At 35.4% G+C, this 24530-nt stretch overlaps 1 protein-coding gene across 3 annotated transcripts; it reads right to left on the bottom strand.

Annotated features, from left to right (window-relative positions):
- Positions 1-2389: 2389 nt before the first annotated feature.
- LOC145015680 (beta-glucosidase 18-like) lies at positions 2390-4986 on the bottom strand. Of its 3 annotated transcripts, none has more exons than XM_078974156.1 (11): positions 4732-4984; positions 4590-4656; positions 4449-4507; positions 4203-4353; positions 4050-4137; positions 3722-3974; positions 3517-3644; positions 3180-3432; positions 3000-3102; positions 2818-2926; positions 2390-2739 (listed from the first exon to the last, which is right to left on the bottom strand). In XM_078974156.1, the coding sequence occupies exons 1-11, from the start codon at positions 4906-4908 to the stop codon at positions 2514-2516; spliced, it is 1614 nt and encodes a 537-aa protein (XP_078830282.1). In that variant the 5' UTR covers positions 4909-4984; the 3' UTR covers positions 2390-2513. The 3 variants fall into 3 exon arrangements, 2 of the variants coding, with proteins under 2 accessions (XP_078830282.1, XP_078830283.1); XM_078974157.1 differs by having other exon boundaries at positions 3517-3632; XR_013665996.1 differs by having other exon boundaries at positions 2601-2739; positions 2818-2936; positions 4732-4986.
- Between the last annotated feature and the right edge of the window lie 19544 nt (positions 4987-24530).

Raw genomic sequence — 24530 nt, 5'->3', positions numbered from 1 at the left:
GCTCGGCCGACAGGCCAGGGGTGACAAGTGTCATTAACATTCCGATGCCTGAAGAACGTCGTATACAAGGCCGAATGGGACATAACATGGTTATAATAACTCACATGAGGTATTAAAAAAAACATATGATTTACGGGGTTTTCTAACACATACACGAGTTTATGTCGATTTAAACATGCATATACTACTATTAGTATGGAAAAACACAAGTACATTTCGATATTTGACATTTAAGGCTACAATACATTTTAAAAGGAAAATATTGGATTTTTCTAGAGTAAACAATACTTTTACAAAGAAAGGATTTCAACATTTCATTCAAAAACTTATGAACTCACCAAGTTAATTGTTGACACTCTTTCAAAACTACTTGTATTCTTAGGAAATCAGTAAATCAGGTAATCAACTGCTTTTGAGGATGGGACGCTAAGGCATCAAACATTTCATTTTTGTTAACATAATGTAATTGATTTAGAAACATGTAAACTTATACTATGATGTAACTTTTTCAATTATTTTTATGTTGGTTGTTTTTACTTTGAACACTATTATACTCTTGTTGTGATACTATACATGAAGTCCTCCACTCACGGACATTTCCGCCACCTTTGGTTTGGGCTGTGATATATATATATATATATATATATATATATATATATATATATATATATATATATATATAGCTAGGTTCAAATGTGGATTGACATCTTTTGTGCGGGCGTGTGGACAGTGCTATTCTATGAGAATGACAAAGAAAATGTGTTGTTTAATAATTTAAATATGTTCAATCTTACATAACTATTGTCATTATCACACATTATCACTAATTAAATCCTATATAAGGTTATTATAGATTTCTTTTATTATTATTCTCATTATGTTAGAATGTTGTCAGGATATTAATTGAGTCGTATTCTATAAGAATGAAAATGAGTGAAAAACGATGTGTGAGAACAAATATGAATAAAAATTATTGAGAATGCATTGAAATGACAATAATTGTGCGAGGTTGAATGTATTCATATTACTAAATAATATTTGTTTTAGTAATTATCATAGAATAACATTGTTCATACGTTCGCACAATAGTTCATCCACATAATAACCTAGCCCTATAATTAGTAGGTGTGGAGGTCATGAGTTCAAGCCCTCCCCCTAGAAATTTAATTGTTTTTTTTCAAAGAAATTTCAAAAATTGTCCCTGTGGTTTATTAAATGTCACGGATTCAGTCCCTTTATACTTGAAAAGATGAAAATACCCTTACAGATTCAGTCCCTAACGACATAATAGTAACGGCGTTAGTAAAAAGGGTCATCTATGCAAGTTTTACAAACCACAGGGGCCATTTGCATCAAAAAGAAATTAACAGGGACTGACTTTGTTACTTTTGGCAAACCATAGTAACCATTTTTGTAATATATATATATATATATATATATATATATATATATATATATATATATATATATATATATATATATATATATATATATATATACTATAATAAATGAAAGTTTTTTGCTACATGTCATCTTCTCATTTATTTGGACACATGATATTTTCTAGAATTTTTAAATTTTCTATTTTCCACTTGTCATTTTATTGTATTTTTCATTTTATTAAATTAAAATTCCACATTTAATATATAAGGTAATATATATGTAAAATATTTATTAGAAATGGTTTATATATTTAATGTACTCAATACATTAAAGTCTCATTAATTTTAATAATTCAAAAAATTTCTTATTTTTCTTATAAATTCAAACTGTTCAAATTATTAAAATTTCATATATTTTTTTTTAATTAAACCCATGTAATACATGGGTCTCATACCGTGTGTGTGTGTATATATATATATATATATATATATATATATATATATATATATATATATATATATATATATATATATATATATATATATATATATATATATGAAGGTTGTAATAAACATTTGATGTTAGCTAGTTAGTGGATTAGGATTTAGGGACTAACCGTTAGGCGAAAATTAATTGAAAACCCTAAATTGTTAATTCGAAGAATTTTAATAAATTAAATATGATTAATATCGTAACAATATTCGTAAATACCATTAATATGATGACAAAATGTGTTAATATGATTAATACAAATTTATCATTCATCAAATTGTTTCTGTTTTGATAGAACTTTTTCAAAAGTGTTAAAATTTTATCGTTTTGTACTGATTCGTTCATTATGTAGACATGGTTTAATTGGTAGGTGTTCTTTAATCGGTTGTGTAGTGTTTAGAAATTAATCGGAGATTTATCAGGATCTAATTGTGATTTTTATAACGCCTATATATAAAATTATTTTAATAAACCAAATAAAGTATATATGTATGTTTATGAAAAACTGAATCAATGGAAGAAGTAATTGTTACATATATAATTATGAAATATACTGAGAATCATCTTTCAAATATATTATTTGAAAAATTAGGTGGGGTACTACTGACGCAACATACAAATTTCATGCATAAGATCGTTTATGACATCCTTTTGAAATAATCTTTTCTATCTTGAGGCTTCCTTATCAAAATATTACTATTATTTGTTAAGAAACTCTTGTACCATCTTGCCGAAAGTTTTGGTATCCGTTTGAACGTTTGACGGTCAACGTAGTATAATCCATACCTCAAATTATAACCTACCAACCATTCATAGCTATCCATTAATGACCACACAAAATATCCACGTACATCTGCTCCCTTTCTATCAATCAAAACAACAAATTTCAATATTAAATTCAAATGGGCTACTTTCGAAATATACAAAGTTTGTAGAACAAACCTTATGGACTTGATTAAGGAAGCAATGTATTTTGAGTGAAAATCAACTCGTTTCACATCATTTAAAATTTCATTAACTTGTTCTTCGTATAAATCCGGTGAAGAATACCCTATAAAAAACTAAAAAAGTATTGATAAATCTAATACCATATATATAATCAATTTAAAAAACATCACACTGACCATTTTCAGTAATAAACATGGGTTTATTGTTATACCGAATCTTGATATAGTCAACAATTTCCTCCATGCCTCTAGGAACAACATATATTCCTTCTAATCCTGTCTTTTTGTGAAAGAAATGAAAACCATCATTATTAGCAACTAAAAAAAAGTAATTATAATAAGAACACAATTCCGTACAAGTTCACCAATTAACACTCCTTTACGCTCTCCAACAGTATCTAGAAAACCTCGGATTGCACGGACTCCAGTTGCAGTGCAACTAGAATCCATACAATCCTTAGTATATACAGTCGTGTAATGGTTGATGCCAATAAAATCAATACTATTTTTCATGAAATTCTTTTCTTCAACGGAGAAAACTGGTAATTGACTTCCAAGGTATTCACGCATTTCTTTGGGGTAGTCTCCAAATATCGAAGGATCAAGTACCCTATTTTACAATAACAGTTTAATGTTTTAACCACAATCATATATTTTTTTTCTTATGTTTTTTATTAATAATATTAAACATTACCAGCCAGCATTGAAAGCAAACGCTCTTTTCGCAGCTTCACTATCTAACTCGCTATCCGTTAGTGGTTCGAACATGTCACAATGTGCAACGAGACCAATTAATCCATTTTGTTTAGGCTGCACATATAACTAAATTTAGGTAATTTAAGAGAGGTAAAAGTTTAAAAATGAAATATAACTAGAAAGTTAATTAATTAATTAATTGCCTCGAAATTTTCATGATATAGCTTGGCTGCCTTGCCATGGGCCAATAACAAATTGTGCATAACAATGATAGGCTCCACGTCAGAATCTCCATTAAGACATTTGCCAAAAGGCTCTGAACATCGAGCTGGTGGAAATATTCCCGTTTCATAAGCAAAATCTGTGAACAATCTTGGTTCATTGATTGTGATCCAATACTTCACTCGATCTCCAAAATAATTGAAACATATTTCTGCTAAATGTACAAACTCTTCCCTGACATCATAATTATAAGAACACTAAAAATCTAATGAAACTTATGTTATGATTAAAATGAAGTTTTAGACGTACTGCATTTGAGGGTTGAGCCAAGACTCGTATCTTTCTTCGAGTTCTTGAGGAAAATCTTCATGGAAAAGCGTCACAAACGGCTCGATTCCTGTATTATTCTAATAAAGATTTATGAATTAATAAACGAATCATGAAATTGAGACTTGGTGATACCTTTGAGGATCAGGTTGTCTATGATTTTGTTGTAGAACATGATGCCAGCTGGATTAACTTCACCAAATTTTCCTCTTGGAAGAATTCTAGCCCATGAAATTGAAAATCTGTATGCTTTTAGACCAAGGGAACGCATCATCTCGATGTCTTTCTGTATTATAGAAAAATATATAATAATTAAAATTAAGAAACTGTTTTTGATACTAAAAGTCTATGGATTGGGTAGATGATGAAAAGTAGTCGTACCAAGAATAGATGATAATGATCATCTGCAATATCTCCATTCTCTTCATTTTCTCCACAACCTAAGAGAATTCATCATTTAAAAATCAAAACTTATTCGGTGTTTATATAAACAGTAACAATTAGAGAATCCATGATACTAACCTACGGAATGACAAAATACATCCCAGTTGCTTAATGATTTACCATCTGACAGATAGGCTCCTTCCACCTGAAAAATCAATCCATTAAGTGATATATTCGTATGATTTGCGCTGGAAAAGGAAAGAAAGTTGGGGATATAGACTTGGTAAGCAGAAGTGGCTGCTCCGAACAGAAAGCCGGGTGGAAAGTCTGATTTTTTGACATGTGATTCGTTTTCTTCCAATTTGAATCCTCTAACGCCATTGTTGGATACTTGAAGAAGTGGAGTAGTTGCAGAAATGAAAAAGAAGAAAAAAACGGCGGATAATTTGAGTTTCATAATTGAACATGGAGAGAATCCTCTTTTTTTTCCTATATCTATTAATGACCAATCGCTTGCCAGCGAATCACCAGACGATTAAACATGAATAATATTCTAATATCTTTAGTAAATTATATGGTTGGCCCTCAGCGTTAGCCAAGTATAGCACCTTTAGTACAAAAGTTTATATTCTTGCAAACGTGGTCGTTCGACCAAATTAAATGAGCATGGTCCATCACTCCTCTAAGAGCATTGAGTATGGGCAACAAGGTACACCACCAAGTTGTGACACCTCACATGCCACCTAAGCAAATGGTGTTATGACACCAAGTGGAGAAACGAGCAACAAAATGCAATAAGATGCAACACCAACTTTTTGAAAATAAAATTTTTTATTTTTGTAATTTTTTTTACTATTTTGTTTTTTTTTTTTTTTCTTTTTGTGTTTTTTTACTAACTAATATTTTTTTTTTATAAAACATATAATTTAAAAAAAAAAAAACATAATATTTAAAATTTAAAATTCCGATTAAAATTAAAAAAACATAATTTTAAACCTAAATTAATAACTAAAATACCATCCAAATTACTACTAAAACCACACCAATCCTAATTAACCCAAATATTTTTTCATAATTTGTTCCTTCATCGCTTGTTGCACCGCTAGATTAGCAGACGCTAAACCTTCCTTGCTTGTCCGAAGAATCGACAACTGATGTGTCATTAGTTCCATATCTTTTTGTTTTTGCTTCTCCCGTACCTGCCTTTCCACGAACTCCAAATGACGTTTCAACTCATTTTTTTCTTTTATTAATAAATTGTGCTCGTCGAATTTGGCTCTCATTTCCGCAGCATCTTTTGCTCTTGTCTCCACCTCCTCCACATGCCTTGCAGCGCGCCTTGCTTTATCACGTCCAGATAGTCGTCGTGGTGAGGATATCTCTTGGATATCATCTAGGATCTCATCGTCATTGGCGTTTAGGTCGATGTTAATCCGTGCGTCCGACACGTCGATCGAGCTAGAATTGCGAAATCTTTTGGATTGAACCTCCGACGATGTAGGCATTTTATTCAACTTTGGATCCGCTCGCAACAATTCACATGATTTTTCAAAGTCGAAAACATGACCCATTTCGACCCGATATTGTTCCTTATCCGATTTGAACAAATCGAAGTCGTTGGTTCCGCTTTGTTGTTGCGCCTCAAGCCGGTTGTAAATACCGTTGAATTTGCTGCACTGCTTTGTTATCATACCCTATTTGCTACTCAACATGTCATTGTTGCGATACAAATTTTTCTTTAAAATAGCGTGAAACTTATCGAGCACCGCCCCCCAATAAGCTCCTTTTTTCATTCCATTTCCACGAAGTTCGTTTTTTGAAGTAACACACCAAGCCGCCGTCAAAGCGTATTCCTCCTCCGGTATTCACCATGGTGGAACCTCTGCATTTTCTGTTTCTACCACTATTGATTTTCATTTTGATTTTCTTTTCCCTTTCCCTTTCTTACTACTTCCCGCTTCCACTTGAACTGATAGTTGTGTTGTAGGCGATGGTTGTTTGTTTGTTGCATCGAACCAAAAGTAGAGAAAAGATTTTGTTGTAAATTTGGGTTTTGACCAAATTGATTTTGTTGACCGTAAGGTGAGTTGGGAAATTGCAGTGTCGGTGAAGCAGGATTGAAAGCAGCACCTTGGTATGAGATTTGTGGTGAACCTTGAGACGAAAAAAGATTGAAATAATTTTCATACCCCGCAAATCCGAGAGGCGAGTTTGATGATGGAAGGGGGGGGGGGGGGGTGCTTGGGTTTTGCTCCATTTTTTGAAATTTTAATGAAAAATGTGTATAAGATATACAAAGAATGAGAGAAAGGTATATACAAATTTGAAATAATGTGTGTGTGTGTATATATATATATATATACCGGTAAAAAAGTAAATTTTTTTTTATTTTTTGAATTTGACCGTTATCAAACGGTCTAAATGGCAATAGGTATATTTTTGTGCGTTACATTTCGTTTCCATGGCAACGAGAACCGGACAACGAGATGCAACGAGTTGGGGGGGGGGGGGGTGTTCCCCACATTATGATGGCGTCGAGGACCGCCACGTCATCCTCGTCGATGCCCATACCGTTCGCTCTAAAAATCATTTAACATTTCTGTTAACACCCCCTATGTTCAAGTCACGTAAGGTCAGTTATGTCATTTTCATCCTTACGACTTTTCTCTCTTCTTTGTCTTCTTCATTTTTTTGTTATTTTATTTATTTGTTTATTTATTTTTAATACGGTGCTTGACAACACCACACAACCCCATGCATGGTGAGCTGAACCTATCAATCGGATCCACGATTTTGATAGGTTGGATGAAAAAATATATATCGAAATGCAAGAAAGGAACAGATAGGATAATGAAATTAGAAACACAAAACAAAATTTGAATAAGAAAAAAATGTTAAATACAGCATACTATGTTATCCTCTCTGACTTGTCAACGAAAAAGAGATCAACAATTGCAAAATGAGAAGTAAGTTAATGAACTATATAAATTAGTCTACTAAAACATTACAAAATTAGAAATTTATGTTTTATAATATTAAAATACATTAATTAAAAATTAGATTGAAAACTTTAGTTACATAAAAACCAATTTGGGAAGACAGAAGTCCATTGGGACTTGTTTTCTATGTTTTGTGATAATTGTGATTGTCTAAAAATTTCAATTGGGCTATTTTAAAATGCACAAACCAAAACCAAAGTGAGAAAACAAATGATTTAAATCATTTAAAGATTAAGTTTTCTCATTATTCAATTAATTAGGCTTTAATTTTGAATGAAATTACGTAAAAAAATGAGCTCATGGGCAAATGAGGGTTCACGGCCGGAAACGAGTTCACGACCGTAAATAGGTTCAAGGTCGTGAACGCTTTAAAGGTCGTGAACGCATCAACAGTGCCGAAAATGACTTTTTGCATCAATTGACCCTTGAAATGCAGTCGATTTTGTTTAAGTTTAGCATGAATGTAATCTTTTTAGAAGCACCTACACAAACCAGTGAGCAATTTCGAATTATAAACACTAAAAATGATGAATCGAGAATTTGAGAGAGAGAAGATGAAGGGTTCACGACCGTGATCACAAAATGAGGCTGATGAAGGTTAACAACCGAGAAATCAGACCTTTATACCTGAAGCCAATTTATGGCTCAAAGCCCATGAACCGCAAACCCAAGAAGCATCAAATCTAAACTCAATACTTCAATTTTAAAAAAAATAAAACATTTTGAAGACTTAAAAAATAAAATTAAAATAAAATAAAATCTAAAAAATTTAAACTACACAATTTTGACTAAATTTTTAATTTTTAAAAATTTCCTTTTAGAAAAAAAAAATAAGAATAAAATAAAATAAAGTAATACAAACTTCTTCTTTCACCATTGAAGATATTCTTTTTGTGATTTTTGGGATCAAAGTTTTAGGACAATCTTAATCCGTTTTTCAGTACCTCCACCTTCATGACTAGATCTGCTCAATCGTCGGTATTGTGGTCCACTTAAACACGAATTTTTTTGACATATGTGGACATATTACAAGTGACAAGGTATTTGACCCTATGATCCTAATAATATTCCTAGAAGACCATTTAGCTAATGACAAGCACGGATATTGTTGTCAACCTAAATTTAGCAGCGCGATCTACATGCAACCTATTGAATGTTCAATTTTAAGTGTACTAGAATGTGTTTCCGCTTCCTGACATACTCTGGTAATCAAGATTTTCCCGAATACTCCTTACATTAGATGAGCATATAATTATTAAGAGGGAATTCACATTTTGAATGCTTATGTTGTACACCCAAGTCGTATTTTCCAATCATGCAGAGGGATAAACGTATGACTAACTGGATAGATGGATTGAGAAATAGAATGATGCATATGATGTGTTCTAGGTCGGATAAGGAATTACCATTCAAAAGAGACAACATATGACTAATAAACAGAAATAATTTGCATAGATAAGTAGATGCATAGAAATAGAGTTGCATATGTTGCAGTCCAGGTCAAATCTTCCAATTACGGAGAGGATGCAACATATGACTAACAGAAAGAAAGCAAGAAAATAACCTTCTACAAACCTACTTTATCAGAATTCCCTAGTCGCCCTATCAATACCAGAATTTAGGACATGCGTCCATACATCGAGGAAAAGTTACGCAACAGTTCTAGATACAGATTACTTAAGTAAAGCCCACTGACTCCCATGTATATCTCACTGCTTAATCTACCCGAGCGTCGTATTGTTAGACCACATGAGACTATCTAAGTCACATTTGCCAAGTCCTTTCATAGTCCAACTATACATAGTCTGGTCCATTTAAATCTATCGTATCTACCAGCACATCGAACACAGAGCCTAGACAGTTCAGTGTTGGTACCTTACACAACCCAAAATTGTCTGTTATCACTCGGTTGATATCACTTCCCCATACATCACCTGTAAACAAAACTTCATCAAAAACATATTTTTGGATTTTCTAATTTTCTATTTTTTTTTGTTTTGTTTTTGTTAATTCCCCCCCCCCCCCCTAAATTTACGCATAGAGGAGAATGGAAACTAAATGTGCAAATTTAAACAACCTAAAACAAAAATTAGTCCTCAAAACGAATCATTTTAAGAAAACTAACCAGCACATCGAATCGAACTTTGATAAAATGTTTTGTGAACAGATCCACCACATTATTAGCAGTGGGAACCTGTTCTAACCGAATGAGCAAGCACTCATAAAAATCTCTGATAAACTAAACTTTGACATCGATGTGCTTGATTTTGGAATGTTGGACAAGCTTTTTATCAATCTGGATTGCAGCTTCCTTATCACAGAATATTAGGGTTTCAAGAAAGTTCAAACCTTAATCCATTAACTGATGTTGAATCCAAATGACTTGAGAGCAACAGTGAGAAGCAACAACGTATTTCGCCTCCGCCGTTGAGGTTGAGACTGTCTGTTGTTTCTTGCATTGCCATGACACCAGATGCTCACCTAACAATTGACATTCCCTAGACGTTTATTTCCTGTCAAGTTGAAAACCTCCATAATTGCTAACAACGAATGCATATAAATCAAAATCAAAATTTTTAGGATACCAAAGACCTAGTTTTGGGTTTCCTTTGAGACACCTAAATATCCTTTTCACAACAATAAAATGAGAGAGTTTAAGATTCGCCTCGTATCATGCACATTGACAAACTGCGAACATAATGTCCGGTCTGCTTGCAGTTAGATACATCAGGGATCCGATCATCGATCTGTACTCAGTCTGATATACAGATTCACCTTTAGGATCTGGAGACAACAGGGGTCGTTCAGCCATCGATTTTAAGGCAGTGTTGCAGTATTTAAACCTAAACATCTCAAGCATGTCTTCAACGTATTTCCCTTGGTGTAGCAGGATTTCGGTTGAGATTTGACGTACTTGCAAACCCAAAAAAATCGTCATTTCCCCTAAGGAACTCATCTCGAACCTCTGCTTCATAATCGTCTTGAACTCTTTACAGAGCTTTTGGCGTATTGACCCGAAGATGATGTCGTCAACATATATCTGAACGAGAATAAGATTAGCATCTACATGCTTTATAAAGAGTGTTTGATCGATCGTTCCTCTGGTGTAACCATGTTTGAGCAAATGATATGTTAGGTTAGTATACCAGGCCCTAGGAGCCTGATGCAACCCATACAAAGCCTTATCCAATTTGTAGATGTGATTCAGAAACTTTGAGTTGACGAAACCGGGAGGCTGATCAACGTGAATCTCCTCTTTTACAGCTCCATAAAGAAAGGCAGTCTTAATGTCCATCTGATATACAATGAACCCCATGTAGGATGCATATGCCAAGAAGATACGGATAGCTTCAAAATGTGCTACAGAAGCATACACCTCGGTGTAGTCAAGTCCTTGGATTTGCCGAAAGCCACAAATAACCAAACGTGCTTTGTTCCGCACTATGACCCCACAATCATCATGTTTCTTGCGAAACACCCATCGGGTATCCAATGACTTCTTTCCTTTGGGTAGTTCAACCAACTTCCAAACCCCTAATTTGCCGAATTGATTCAGCTCTTCATGCATTGCATCAACCTAACTAGGCTCATTCAGCGCCATTTCGACATTCTTTGGCTCTATCAAAGAGATGAAGCAAGAGTAGAGGCATGTGTTTACGTCACCACTCTGACTTCTCATTCAAACATTATCCCTTAGTTCACCAATAATGTTCTTTATAGGATGATCGCGTTGCAATCTGGAAGGAATTTCATTGTTGATATCATTAAGCATGACAGGAAGGTTGTTAATATTGATGAATCCATCATTTGTTGAATCATTCTCCTCATATGATCTGTAATTATGAGAGGAGCTAGCCACATACTCATTTTTAATTGGATCGGGAAAGAGATGCTCCATGAAAGTTTGAGTGGCAGCAGAAGTATCTCTGGTCATGAAATCTCTTTCAACTGGAGTGAGTGGAGTGGCTTCAACATCAGGATTGATTTTATGAGTTGGAGAATCTGAAGGAGAACTTGGAACAACTTGATTCACCGAAGGAGACGTAGAAGACACCAATGGTGGACTATAGACAACCTCTTCCTCTTCATCTTCAAGAACCACCTTCAATCCTAAGAAAGTGCCTAATACATCATTTGAAAACACTCAGAATGGTTTAAATAAAGAAGTGTAATCAAACAACCATTCAGGAATGACTCGGGCGTCTGTCTTATTTTCTTCCAGCCAACGAACATCAAAAGATTCCAAGATCTGCTTTGTCTTCTTGTTGTAAACACGGTAAGCTGTATGCGATGTATATCCCACAAAGTAACATTCATCGGCTTTATAGTTGAATTTGGGGTTGGATTCAAGGTGAAGAAGGGTGAAAGAACATCCAAAGATATGGAAGTGAGAAACTGATGGCTTGTGATTGTATAGAATTTTGTATGGAGTCTTCATCTGATCTTTGTTAATCAGCACACAATTCTGAACGTAGCAGGCAGTGTTGATCGCCTCTGCCCAAAAGAAAACAGGTACTTTAGAATCACATAGCATCGTCCTTGCGGAATCCATTAATGTTCGGTTCCACCGCTCCACAACACCATTTTGTTGAGGTGTCTGAACGGCACTATACTGAGACACTATCCTTTTTTCTGCACAAAAGTGATCCAGAACAACATTCTTGAATTTTGTACCATTATCCATTTTGAGAGCTTTCACCTTCTCATTAGTCTGATTCTCAATTATCACCACAAACTTCTTGATCAAGTCTGAGATCCCACTCTTGTTGGATAAGAAGAAGACCCATGTGAAACGCGAGTAGTCATCTATCACAACAAAGCAGTAAGATTTTTTTATTGATGATGAGGTCATTGATAGGATCAAACAAATCCATGTACAATAATTGAAGAACCTTGCTGATTAAATTAACCACCTTTGGCAAATGGGGCTTTCTATGATGTTTACCCTGAGCACACGCCACACATTTTTCAAAGGTTATGAAGTCTTTAACTGGAAGGCCACACATGATCTCGTCCTTTGCAAGATGATTGAGGTTCTTGGCGTTTTGATTCCCGAGACGACGATGCCAAAGTATCGCATTATGTTCTGAGACTTTAAAGAAGAGGCACGTGAAATGTTCCAGGATATTATGATTCATGTCGATGATGTAAGCGTTCCTGTCTCTTTTTGATTTTACAATTATCTAGTCTTCACGGATGATGATACTGGGTTTCAAGATAAAGCATTCTTTATCAGTAAAATGGGTAGAGTAGCCTTTGTCGCAGATTTGAGAGACACTCAATAAACTATGCTTCAACTCGGGAGCAAAGTTGATGTTCTCAAAGCTTAGCACTCAATTGTTGACAGTTCCTCTATGTGATCTTCCCTCCTTTAGCTCCCACGAAGCAAACATACGCCCCCCCCCCCCCCCCCCCCAAATAAATGTCTGAATGTCGTGTAGTTGGGAGATGTCTACGGTCATGTGCCTGGAACAACCATTGTCGACATACCAAGGTCTGACAACTTTTCCCACAACTGTTCCTGCACAATGCGCGGGATTAATGAGATTTAGGAACCCAGGTCATAAAAACACTGGGTTTTCCCTTGACATTAACAACAAATTTTTCTTTTTCAACTTTTTGTTTTGAATCACTACTAGAAGCGCCATTAGAAGATTGAGATGATTGTATATTTTGATTTTTGGCCACACATTGGTATTTAGGTTTTGAAATATTCACAGGTGATTTTGAAATATTTTTCTTTTCTTTTGAGCATTTGGATTTTCGGCTAGGATTAGTCAAGTATCCAGACGCTGTCTTTGACGATATCGATATTGACTTGGTCGCATTCGATTTCATCAAAGCACCTGTGGCTGTTTAATTGAAAACATGTTTATCCTTTTTAAGTTCAGCCCTTTTTCTGTCCTTATGAAGACTCCAATCACGATCACGAACACGAGATCATGAGGACTTTCTCATGAGAGACCTTCCTCGTGACTCATTTTCACTTCTTGGTGCAGAAAAATGAACAAATTGCCTATTAGGATAACTGCAAGCTATATGACCAGCGGTTCCACAGTTAAAGCATGTTTGCTTTCTGTCGCAAAAACTGGTACCGCTTTTTTCTAGTTTATTTTTTTTTATCGATTCCCTTACTATTTCCACATGTACAAGTGCATGATCAGGTTGTGCGACAAGTATAGGTTTAGTGTGTGTGCTAGTAACAGAAACATCATAATTATTATACACATCACCACAAGCAACATCCGAAGCATTAGAATTAGACACATAATCGTCACCAATCAAATCATCAGTTTTAGAAACAAAAACAATATTGTCTGAAATAGAAACATCATTTTTCAAAAAAGAATTATTATTAGCACTATTCTCTCCAGACTCCTGCTTACATTGAATTGGTGATGAATCTGCATGGGAAGTAGAAATGTTAGTATCTTTTTCCCTAACACTACTCTCCGTCATGGGTATAGCAGGTTTGCCATACACAAAAAATGGTTCTCTGTCTATCTCCTCTTGGGTAAAAGGTAAAGCAGTATAATTGTGATTGAAAGGAGGAGGGACACGTTCATATCCTAGACCTACTTGTTTTTGGTCTTTCCATTTCATTTGTTTTTCAATCATAGTTTCAACTTTTTCACTTGACACATTGAATTTCTTGAAGTTAAAATCAGCATTTTTAAACCGGATCTTCAATGTGTCAAGTTCTTCAGTTACAACAGCAAGTTGTTTCATAATGTAATTATAGTTCTCACACTTGAACTGTACTCCTCCTGCAATTTCCTAAAGCCCTCAGTCTTGGCCTCTAGTAGTTCTTTTAATGGTTTCTAGCCTTTCCTAAGGTTATACCCCTAATATTTAAGATCCTCGTTCTCCCTTTTTATCAATTCAATTTGCTCATGTAAACATTTAAAATTGTTAATGCAAGTTTGAGAACACAAGATTTCACTGACCTCCTTTTCAGACTCTGGGGTAGTCTGTACCATAAAAGCAAATTGCAGCTCCATCATTTCTTCTTCTGGATCCACTTCAGCTTTTTCTTCTAGGACATCATTGATCTGGGCAAGGTGAGCATTTTCAGGTCCTGAGATGTTCAGGGCCTGAATCTGATCTTCCCAGTCAAATGACCAAGCCACCACTTCCAAATTGGTTGTTTGGTTGTTGGAGGTAGCTCCCCTACTAAATCCGACTGGCACCATTATTTGTTCACTATTTTCCCTCCTGTCTAGCTTTGGGCAGTCTCTGGCAAAGTGACCAGGTTCTTGGCAGTTAAAGCATCTTAATTTACCCTTGTTGAAGTCGACCGTCTTCTCCGTGTTTATTCCATAGTTGTTTTTGGCAGTTTTCTTGGAGAATTGCTTGGCCCTAAACAAGGCCATAGCAGTCTGCCATGTGATGTCCATCTCCTCAACATCCTCTGGATGTATTTGATCAAGGTTAGCAAAAGAAAGTTGAGGAGGTTGCTCGCCAGCCACAAAGGTGTTGTAGCAGTTCACAAGTCCGGTTTCTAAAACCATGATCTCATCAGTTTCTTTGGGAGCGGGAATGGGAATAGGTGATTTTGAGAAGGAGGTTGCATGTTGATAAGGCATGGATGGTTGGATGTTATGCATCGGTGGAACAACATGAGATTGTGGTTGTGGAGCAACAAAGGTTTGAGGTTGTGGATTGGTGAATGATGAGAAGGCACTGTTAGATGAGATCCCAAGGTTAACAGTGGAATATGAATTTACATTATTGATCTCCCTCTGCTTGTCATCAAGGTCGCAAGCTTTGATAATCACCATGGTTTCCACAAGACTCGGACAGTTGAGGTCCTTCGACTTCTTGATCACTGAGACATTCATGTCGGATGACTTTGACAGTGAGTTTATCATCTTCTTGTAGATCTCAGACCTTGTGACCAAAATACTAGTAGAGCTCATCTTAGTAGTAAGAGTGATGAACCTATGCAGTTGAACTTCTAAGGATTCTCCCAGAATATGATTGAACATACTAAAATTCTGGCTAAGCATGTCCTGATGACTCTGCTTCGTATCCTCATTTCCTTAGTATACCTCAATCATTGTTTCCCACAAAACTTTTGCAGAAGTGTATTCTTTGAAACCCTAAGCAATCTCTAGAGATAGATCCATGGTGAGTGTGGAGAGTGCTTTCTCTTGCTCTTTAGTTTTATCAAAGTCTTCATCGGTGTAGTTCTCAAAGTCCTTGTCAATGACCGTTCCATTCTTAAGTGTTGTTGTGATTCAAACTGGTCCTTTCAAGATGCTTCTCCAAATATTAAAGTCCTTCATCTTTATGTACTTTTCCATGCGATATTTCTATTCGTGGAAAACCTCAGCAGATAACAAGCGTGCGATTCTAGTAATGGTACGCATAATCGACTCCAATTCCTGATGAGGTGTTAAAGTTTGTGATTCCATATTTTTAATTTTTTGTGATTTCTTAATTGAAAATAAAGGTTCGTAAGGAAAAGCAACCGTAAACGATGAGGTATTATAACCAAGAGAGTTCACGCTCGTACACAAAATGGTTCACAGTTAGTTTACGATTCATGGTTAATTCACGGTCAACGAGTGATTCACGGTCAAGCAATGGATCACGGTCCAACAATGATATACAGTCAAAAGATGATCACAGTCAATGTATATGAATGGTTCACAACTCTACATAGAGTTCACAGCCATAAACACTTCAACAAGTAAAACTGTAAATGTCCAGAAACAGCTAATTTCAATTCCTTTGGCCTTAAATCTTCATGGTCGAATGCCAAAAACACACAAACCACTTGAATAATGATGAAAACGAAGAATCCTTCAACCGAAAACACAACTTGAATACATTTTGACACCTGTATGGCTCTGATACCAATTGTAACTCCCACAAACGCGAACCAAACTGTGATTAAACACAATCAAGATGCAAAATAGTAGAATTACAAGGAGTAGAAGCAAAGAAGTTCGAACAATGCACACGTTGTATTCAACCATAAACGTCTGGTACACCTAGAACACACACATACATGTCTAACACATCTGGCACGCTATTTATATGACCACCAGCTGCAAACACGTTCACAACTGTGAACAAGTTCACGACCGTGAACGCTACTTGACATTAAACACAACCTCAAACACGCATTACATGACCAAAACCCTATCAGACCTATACAAATAGATGCCTAGCCCAAACCAAAAAATTATGACATAACAAGGTAAATGACGATTTACCAATTTCCACCATGAAAAATGAAATTGATTATTAAGTTTTAAATGGATTCAAATTCCTAGATTCTTTTGAGATTCATTGAACGTTTCAATGGAATGATTAAATCTCGATTATGCGCTTTAAGTTTGTGACTGGGATGCCGAGAATTAAAAACAAGGTGTGAATAACCATGCAAATTAACTTAGTATACTTATTATTACAATCACCCAATCAATGTTGCGTTAAACACACACACTCCATTGATCCATGATTAACATTGAGCTACCCATTTCCATCCTTCATTAGTCCTAGATTAGTGTGCCGGTTATCCACACACGCTCCACTAACGACTAATAAGGTGCAATGTGAAATTTCATGGGTTTGCATCAAATTCATATTTTTCCTAAGTAACTAAGATTAGGAATTTATAAAAGTATTTGGTTACTTGGTATTTCATTATACTTTTAATGATAATTAATGTCCTATCCTACCCGTTCGACTAACGACCCTCCACCGGTCAAGGAAGTTATAGGTGAGAGTGGACACCCATTAAACCACCATTTTATAGGCAGTAACCTTATACCCTCCTTATAAACCGGCTTCATTAATGAGACCTACTAAAGGTAAGACTGACCTTTTACTTATACATATATAATATATTAAACTTTTAATTTTATATAGTATAAGGGTGTATTTTAAACTTTTAAAATACTAGATGGTTTAAACTATTAAGAAATTATACACTTAATTTAATTAATCTTAAACCATGTTATTATGGATTTATTAAATTTCTCTTTTAATTAAACACTTTAATTAATTTAATAAAGTCCATAAGGTGTAATTGAACTATTCAAAGCATCTAGGTTATTAAAAATTCAAAATTAAAACTATTTTATTAATTCTTAAGTTATGAACCCAAGAGATGCATCTTTTGAAACCATTAAATTACTATATGTATTAATATTAAAAATTAAAACCTTTTAATTAAACTTTTCAAATTCCAAAACATGACGACACGTTTTGAAACTCTCATGACGGCAAGTTTTGAAACTCTTTGAAACCTTTGAGATTCCAAATCTTGATGACAAGTTTTGTAACCATCCAAGACTCTATAATTCCATAACTTATGAGTTTAATGTTATTTTAATGGATGAGACTTTTCATGTTCCATAACTTGAGCATAAGTTATGGACTTCATAAAAAAAATTAGATCAGTTTCAACAAATAAAATTAGTATATAATTCATGATCGATCTAACTAATCTCATATAACAAGATAATATCAAATCAACAATTTTCAAGTAACTTTGTTTATCATATAAAGCAACAATTATCTTACAATTTTGACAATTATCTTTTGATTGGATGAGTATAGTCACCATCATATCAGAAAAATATGATTTTTTATGATTAGAAAACAGTTTGTGGTAATGATCATAATCCAATTCTAGCCAAAACTCAAAATTCTGCAACCAGAAGCCTTTACTCGACGAGTGCATGAACTTGACTCATCGAGTTGCCCTTTTAATGAGTGAACTCGTCGAGAGTGTCAGTGGACTCGGCGAGTTCATCACTCATAGGCCAGAAAATCGATTTTTTCAGCTTTGAAAAACAACCAAGCATCAAATATAACAGAAAACTACCCATGGCTACGATACCGCTGCTGGGTTTTCTGTACTATAACACTCCTATGGTGCACATACAACAATATTGGATCTACAACTAGAATCCCGATCTAATACACTCATGATTATGAAGTCTGGATGCATCACTTTTAGGACTATGTTGTTGGTTAAGAGGACAATGGTTATCTTATCTGGGAGGTGATTAACTTAGGTCCATTTGTTCACTCTAGAACGAATAAAACCATCAAGATGCAAAAGGAATACAATCAGCTTATGATTTACGTGGAGAAAGTTCCTCAAGATGAGAAGGAAAAACTAACATGCAACATGAAAGCTATGAGGATGATTAGATTTTCTGCAATCTGATACCTTTCGTCTCATGAGCTCATGCACAACAACAAAACAAATATGGGATAGGCTTAAGGAGCTTTAATCTACATATGAGGATCTAGAACATTCAGTACAAACTCTTTTGCTCTCTGAGTTTGATGACTTAAGAAAAAGCTAGAAGAAAAACTCGTTCAGGCGTTTGATCATTTCAATCATCTTCTTAGCAAAATGATCAAACATGGAATTGCCAGAGAGGTTATAGAGCAGAAAGTTAATTTTATGAATGGCCTGAGACCTGAATGGATGGTGGTGATTTCGACTGTGAAAGCTCATGAACAATTCCAGACCTATTTGTTGGTGAAGCTTGTGGAAATACTCAAATCACACGAAAGAATTGCGACTAAGGAGACGAATGTGGTTTCTAGTATGGGATCTTTGGCTCTTCTCTCAAAGGGCAAGAGCGCAACTGAAAAAGAAGAATAAGAGTTGGATCTTTCTGAATGTGATCTAACAAACGAATAATATTCATTAATGGTTTCTAATCCCAAGAAGTTTGCTCGCAAAAAGATACCAACCTCCAAGAATCGACACTATCAAGGGAGCTATAGTTCTGTAAAGACAAAAGAGGAGGATAAAAACGATTCTAAGCAACAAGAAGTATAGAAGGAGAGCAAGCGGGTGGGTGATTTTGTATATGATTGTCACTTTTGTTGGGGGAAAATCATTTTGCTAAAGATTGTGTTTTGAGGAAGCTGTCCGAAAAGAATGAGGGTGAAGATGATGAAGCTTACTATTCGCATAAGGTAGAAGAGATCAAGAAGAAAAAAGTTGATAACCGTATAATGAATTCTTTAATTGTGCAGGAGAACTTAGTTGATGATGAGTTCGGAGGTGTAGATGTCTGTTCTACAGACTCTGAAGATGAAGAAGTTCGAAAGCCTACACATGGCAAGGATTTTGTAGCGAAGGAAGATAACTTTGATTTTTCTGGAAGTTGTTTAATAGTGACTATTGGAGTGTCACAGATGAGAGGCTACACAACTGATGGTGGAGGTGAGGAGGCGAAGGAAAGAGAAGACAAGTGCTTCGTTGCCAAACCAATGGGTGAGCAGATAAACGAATGCGATCAGTTGATCAAGAACGTACAATCTATTCTCGAATCTCTAAAAATACCTATCACCAACTATGAAAAGGAATTAAACGAATTAAAATTCAAATTTTCCAGCTTAAGTGGTAGTCTAAAACAAAATCGCCTAAAAAATTCTAACCTAACTGATCAACTCAGCAGGGTGTCTTCTAAGAGTGGGGAAAGAAGGATGCGGGTAGAGAAGAAGGAAGCGGAGTTATTTAGGGCAAAATATGAAATAATTTATTTGCAATGTGATAATTTGAAGGTTTTGAAACAAAGAAATATTTTTTGTTTGATTGCTAAATGTTTATATACTAATATCACTCAAATGCATTTAGATTGTGAGATCAGTAAAATGATTCATAAAATGATTTTACTTTCCTTGAATTAAAGGAGGATGAAGTCGATGCTGATGGTTATAATTGTGAATCTATTGTTTCTTCAGATGAAATTTTTGATTCCTACAGGATCGGTCTGGACAAAATTGATTCCTTTATTCAGTCCAAAGACCATAAGGACATGCTTAAAAACTTTTGGACGAGAATGATAAATTGAAAATCAGGACCGAAACTATGCAGAAATTTGACTCATTGAATGCCAAGTTGAGTCAAGAAAATTAAATAAATATGGAAAACACTTCTGAATTTGATGAGGATAGTGAAATGAGTGAAATATTTGTAGAGGATGAAGTAGACTATTCAGAATTTGTCAAAAACGAAACCGAACCTTCCAAAGGTCTTATATCTAAAAATTCGGTTGAGTTCTCTCGAATATCCCAAGATAAATCCAAATTTCTATAAGCGAAGGCAATTTTATATCAAAAGGTACGGACAGTACCAAATCAGGTATACACCACAACAGGGGTCACTCAGAAATAGTCAGTCGAGCTTACATCCATAGTAAACGAAGACAACGCAAGAGGTTGTGATAATTATTTTTGGTCTGCTCCAATAGACATTTCAGATGAGACTATCGGTTTATCAGAGAGAACCTCATGGAGAGTTAATGGCAGATATGTGGTAGAACCACTCAACAAGCCTACAAGCTTTGATGTACCAAGCACAAGTGGTACCAAACAGATTCCAAGCGAACATGTGAAGGTGGCGAGCAAAACATCTTCATTGAAGAGTGAAACTCGTGCTGAGAAACCGAAGTCGAAATTAAACATTCACAAGTCTCAAAAGCAACTTGCTGAACAAAAACGCTAGTGAAACGGGAGATATCAAAAGAATCTCAATGAAAGGAAACAGTTTTGGCAATCTCAAAACTCCAATTTTGTTCGCACAGAAAAGGCGTCCAATCTCAAGGAAAAGGAAAAATTAAAGGGTAACTCTAATCCATGCACTCACTGCCAATCTTGCAGTTAGATGAACCGATGAAGTAGTTTCGATTCCAAATCTAGAAGTGACAAGAACTGAAAGATAGGTTTCAATCCCATATCCCATCCTCCTCATTCTCAATCAAAGCAAAATCCTAACAAGGATGTCAAGTGAAAAGAAAAACTCGTCTTAGAATATGAAACGCAAAAGACGACATCTAACTCTAGGAAACAACAAAACAAGTTTGTTAAGAATCAAAATAAATTTCCAGCATCTTATTCAAACAAATCAAAAGACAATAAAATTAAAGTTTTCACCATCAAAATGAAAGACGAAACCACATTAATAAAACCTACATAGATGGTTGATCTTTCTACTATTATTCCCTGATCTGTAAAAGGCTCACGTGGACCCAAGCAACTTTGGGTTCCTAAATCAGCTTCATTTCTGCAGGTTATTCGTGACGAGCAGTTTGACATTGAATGGTATATTGATAGTGGCTGCTCGCATCACATGACAGGGACAAAGGAAGAGTTGAGGGAGTTTAGAGCTCTAAAAGATGGTGGATGTGTTAAGTATGGAAATAGCTCATATGGAATAATAAAAGGCTATCGAATGATCAAGAACGGTCATTTTCCATTCGAAAGGTGGCCTACATGGAAGGATTGCAACACAATCTCATAAGTGTCTCGCAATTGGTTGTAGGAACTGGCCTAAAGGTCTTGTTTGATGATGAAGGATACAAGATTATTGAAGAAAAAAAAAACAAACTATGTTATGTTAAAGTCCCAACACAAGGGCGAAATGTATCCACTAAATCTGAACTCGATATGCAAGAAGCCTGCTGTATGTCTCTTAAAGGAAGCTCCTTCTGATGAAAGTTTCCTATGGCATCAACGACTCTTGCACCTTAACTTCAAAGACGTCAAAAAGCTAGTTCTTGGTGATAATGTGCGAGGTCTGCCACTTCTAAAGTTTGATAAGGAACATTTGTGTGTTGCATGAAAAATGGGAAAGCAAACTCGAAAGAGTCATCCCACACGTGTGAAAACAAAGATCATCGAAGCTTTCGAACTTTTTCATGTCGATTTATGCGGTCCATCGGCCATAGAAAGTATTGGTGGTAGTAAGTATATTCTTGTTATTGTTGATGAATTTTCACATTTCACTTGGGTTTTCTTTCTTAAACAAAAATCAGAGGTGACTCCTAAACTCAAAAGCTTTATAAAGTAAGTGGAGCTTCAACATAGAAAGGTGGTTAGAAATGTCCAAAGTGGCAACGGGTTGGAATTAAAAAACCAAGAGTTTGAAGAATTTCTTGCTAAAAAGGGAGTGTCTCACAACTTCTCTATTCCCTATACTCCACAAAAAAATGGTGTAGTTGAAAGGCGAAACCATTCATTGTGTGAAGCGGCCCGAACCATGCTCAGCTTCGCTTCTTTACCTCTTTACTTCTAGGCTGATGCAATTTCTGCTAAATGCTATACCCAGAACTGATCCTTACTCAATAAGTGATTCTCTATCACTCCGTATGAAATTTTCAATAATCGCAAGGCAAATATAATGTTTTTCCATGTTTTCGGTTCCAGGTGCTTCATTTTTAACTCTAAAGATAATCGAAACAAGTTTGATGTAAAAGCAAACGAAGGGATTTTTCTTGGTTACTCGCTTACTTCAAAGGCATATACGGTTCTGAATAAACGTTCAAAGAAAGTCGAGGAAACCTATTAGGCCACATTTGATGATAAATACATAAAGAAACTTACGATACGTGAAGAACCAATGGAAGAAATCTTTCCCACAACAGGTCAAGTCTCGGTTCCAATATCCAATATGTTTGAAGAATACGTGATGCTCTTTGATGAACCAAAGAATGCCATTCTCTCTGAAGCTAAAGCCGCTTATAATAAAGTTGACAACTTGAAATAAGTAATCGACGACGCTGCAAAAGAAGTTCAAAGTGAAGCTCTAGTTCAAAGCGGACCTTAAAGCTCAAGCGAAACAATACCTAAACTCTCCTCATTCAAAGGGGGGGGGGGGATAATTTACGTCAAAGCTATCTGATTTTCCGTTCTAAGGGAGAACCCATCTCCAACAATGAACCATAAAAGTCCAATCGAGGGGGAGAATTCTCAACCTAACGCTGAAATGGTCTCACCATTAGGAGGGAGAATTGGAATACGAATGACGACAACATTCAATCAGAATTCCAGGAAGAAATAAATGCCGAATTGGATCCTACTTATGATCCAAATTATCCTCCGCTCGTAAAATGTACGCGTGATCATCCAAAAACTGAAGTAATTGGCGAATCATTTGAGGGTGTTCTTACACACTCACAATTGAAGGCGAAGCAAACTACCTTATTCTCTCAAGTAGAATTTTGTATGTTTAACTCGTTTGTTTCCAATATTGAGCCGAAAATAGTAAATACTGCACTTGATCACTATGATTGGGTATAGGTTATGCAAGACGAACTCAATGAGTTTGAGCGAAACAGAGTTTGGAGACTAATTCCCACACGAAAGGATGCATTTGTGATTAGTTTAAAATGGGTATTCCGAAACAATATGGACAAGGAAGAGAATGTGATAGGCAAGAAGGCAATGCTAGTGGTTAAGGGATACTTTCAGGAAAAAGGGATAGACTACAAAGAAACCTTCGCTCGTGTAGCAAGGTTGGAATCAGTTTGAATCTTTCTGGCATATGCTGCTCACATTAATTTCGAAGTTTTTCAAATGGAAGTCAAGGTTGTGTTCTTGATTGGAGAACTAGTAGAGGCGGTGTATGTTGAGAAACCTCCTTGATTTGTGAACGAAAAGTATCCTGATCATTGCTATATTGTGGACAAGGTGGTCTATGGTCTCAAGCAAGCCTGAGATCTTGGTATGAAATATTAACTTACTTTCTTAAAAGGTAAAAATCCAAACAAGGTTCGATTGACCCAACCTTCGTTCGCAAGAAAGAGGGTGAACACCTAATGATCATCCAAATTTATGTCGATCTAATCATCTTTGGTTCTATGAATCCTAGCTAAACGGCTGAATTCCAGAAATTGATGGAGACTAAGTTTGAGACAAGCTCAATGGGTCCGATTAACTTTTTCCTTGGAATGAACATAAGACTGGGACCCGAAGGCATATTCATTAATTAGGAGGCATACACAAAGACTCTACTAGAGAAGTTTAGTATCATGGGAGACTCTAAAGTAAAAGTTCCAATGGCTTTCGGAACGAAGTTGACACCATCTCTGGAGAAACCAGCTGCTGATATGACTCTTTATCGTCAGATAATAGGATCTCTTATTTATCTAATAGCTAGTAGACCAAATATTATGTTTCCTATCTACTATTGTGCCAGGTTCTAAGCTAATTCACATGAACCTCATATGATGGCTGTGAAAAATATTTTCAGGTATTTGAAGCGAACCTCGTCTCTCGGTCTTTGGTACCTAGTAAAAACTGGCTTCTTTTTTCA

This window comes from Lactuca saligna, chromosome 9 (genome assembly GCF_052625555.1).
Source record: "Lactuca saligna cultivar CGN05327 chromosome 9, ASM5262555v1, whole genome shotgun sequence".
Taxonomy (NCBI): Eukaryota; Viridiplantae; Streptophyta; class Magnoliopsida; order Asterales; family Asteraceae; genus Lactuca; species Lactuca saligna.
The sequence above is the reverse complement of the archived record's forward strand: the minus strand, read 5'-3'. Positions and strand labels throughout refer to the sequence as shown.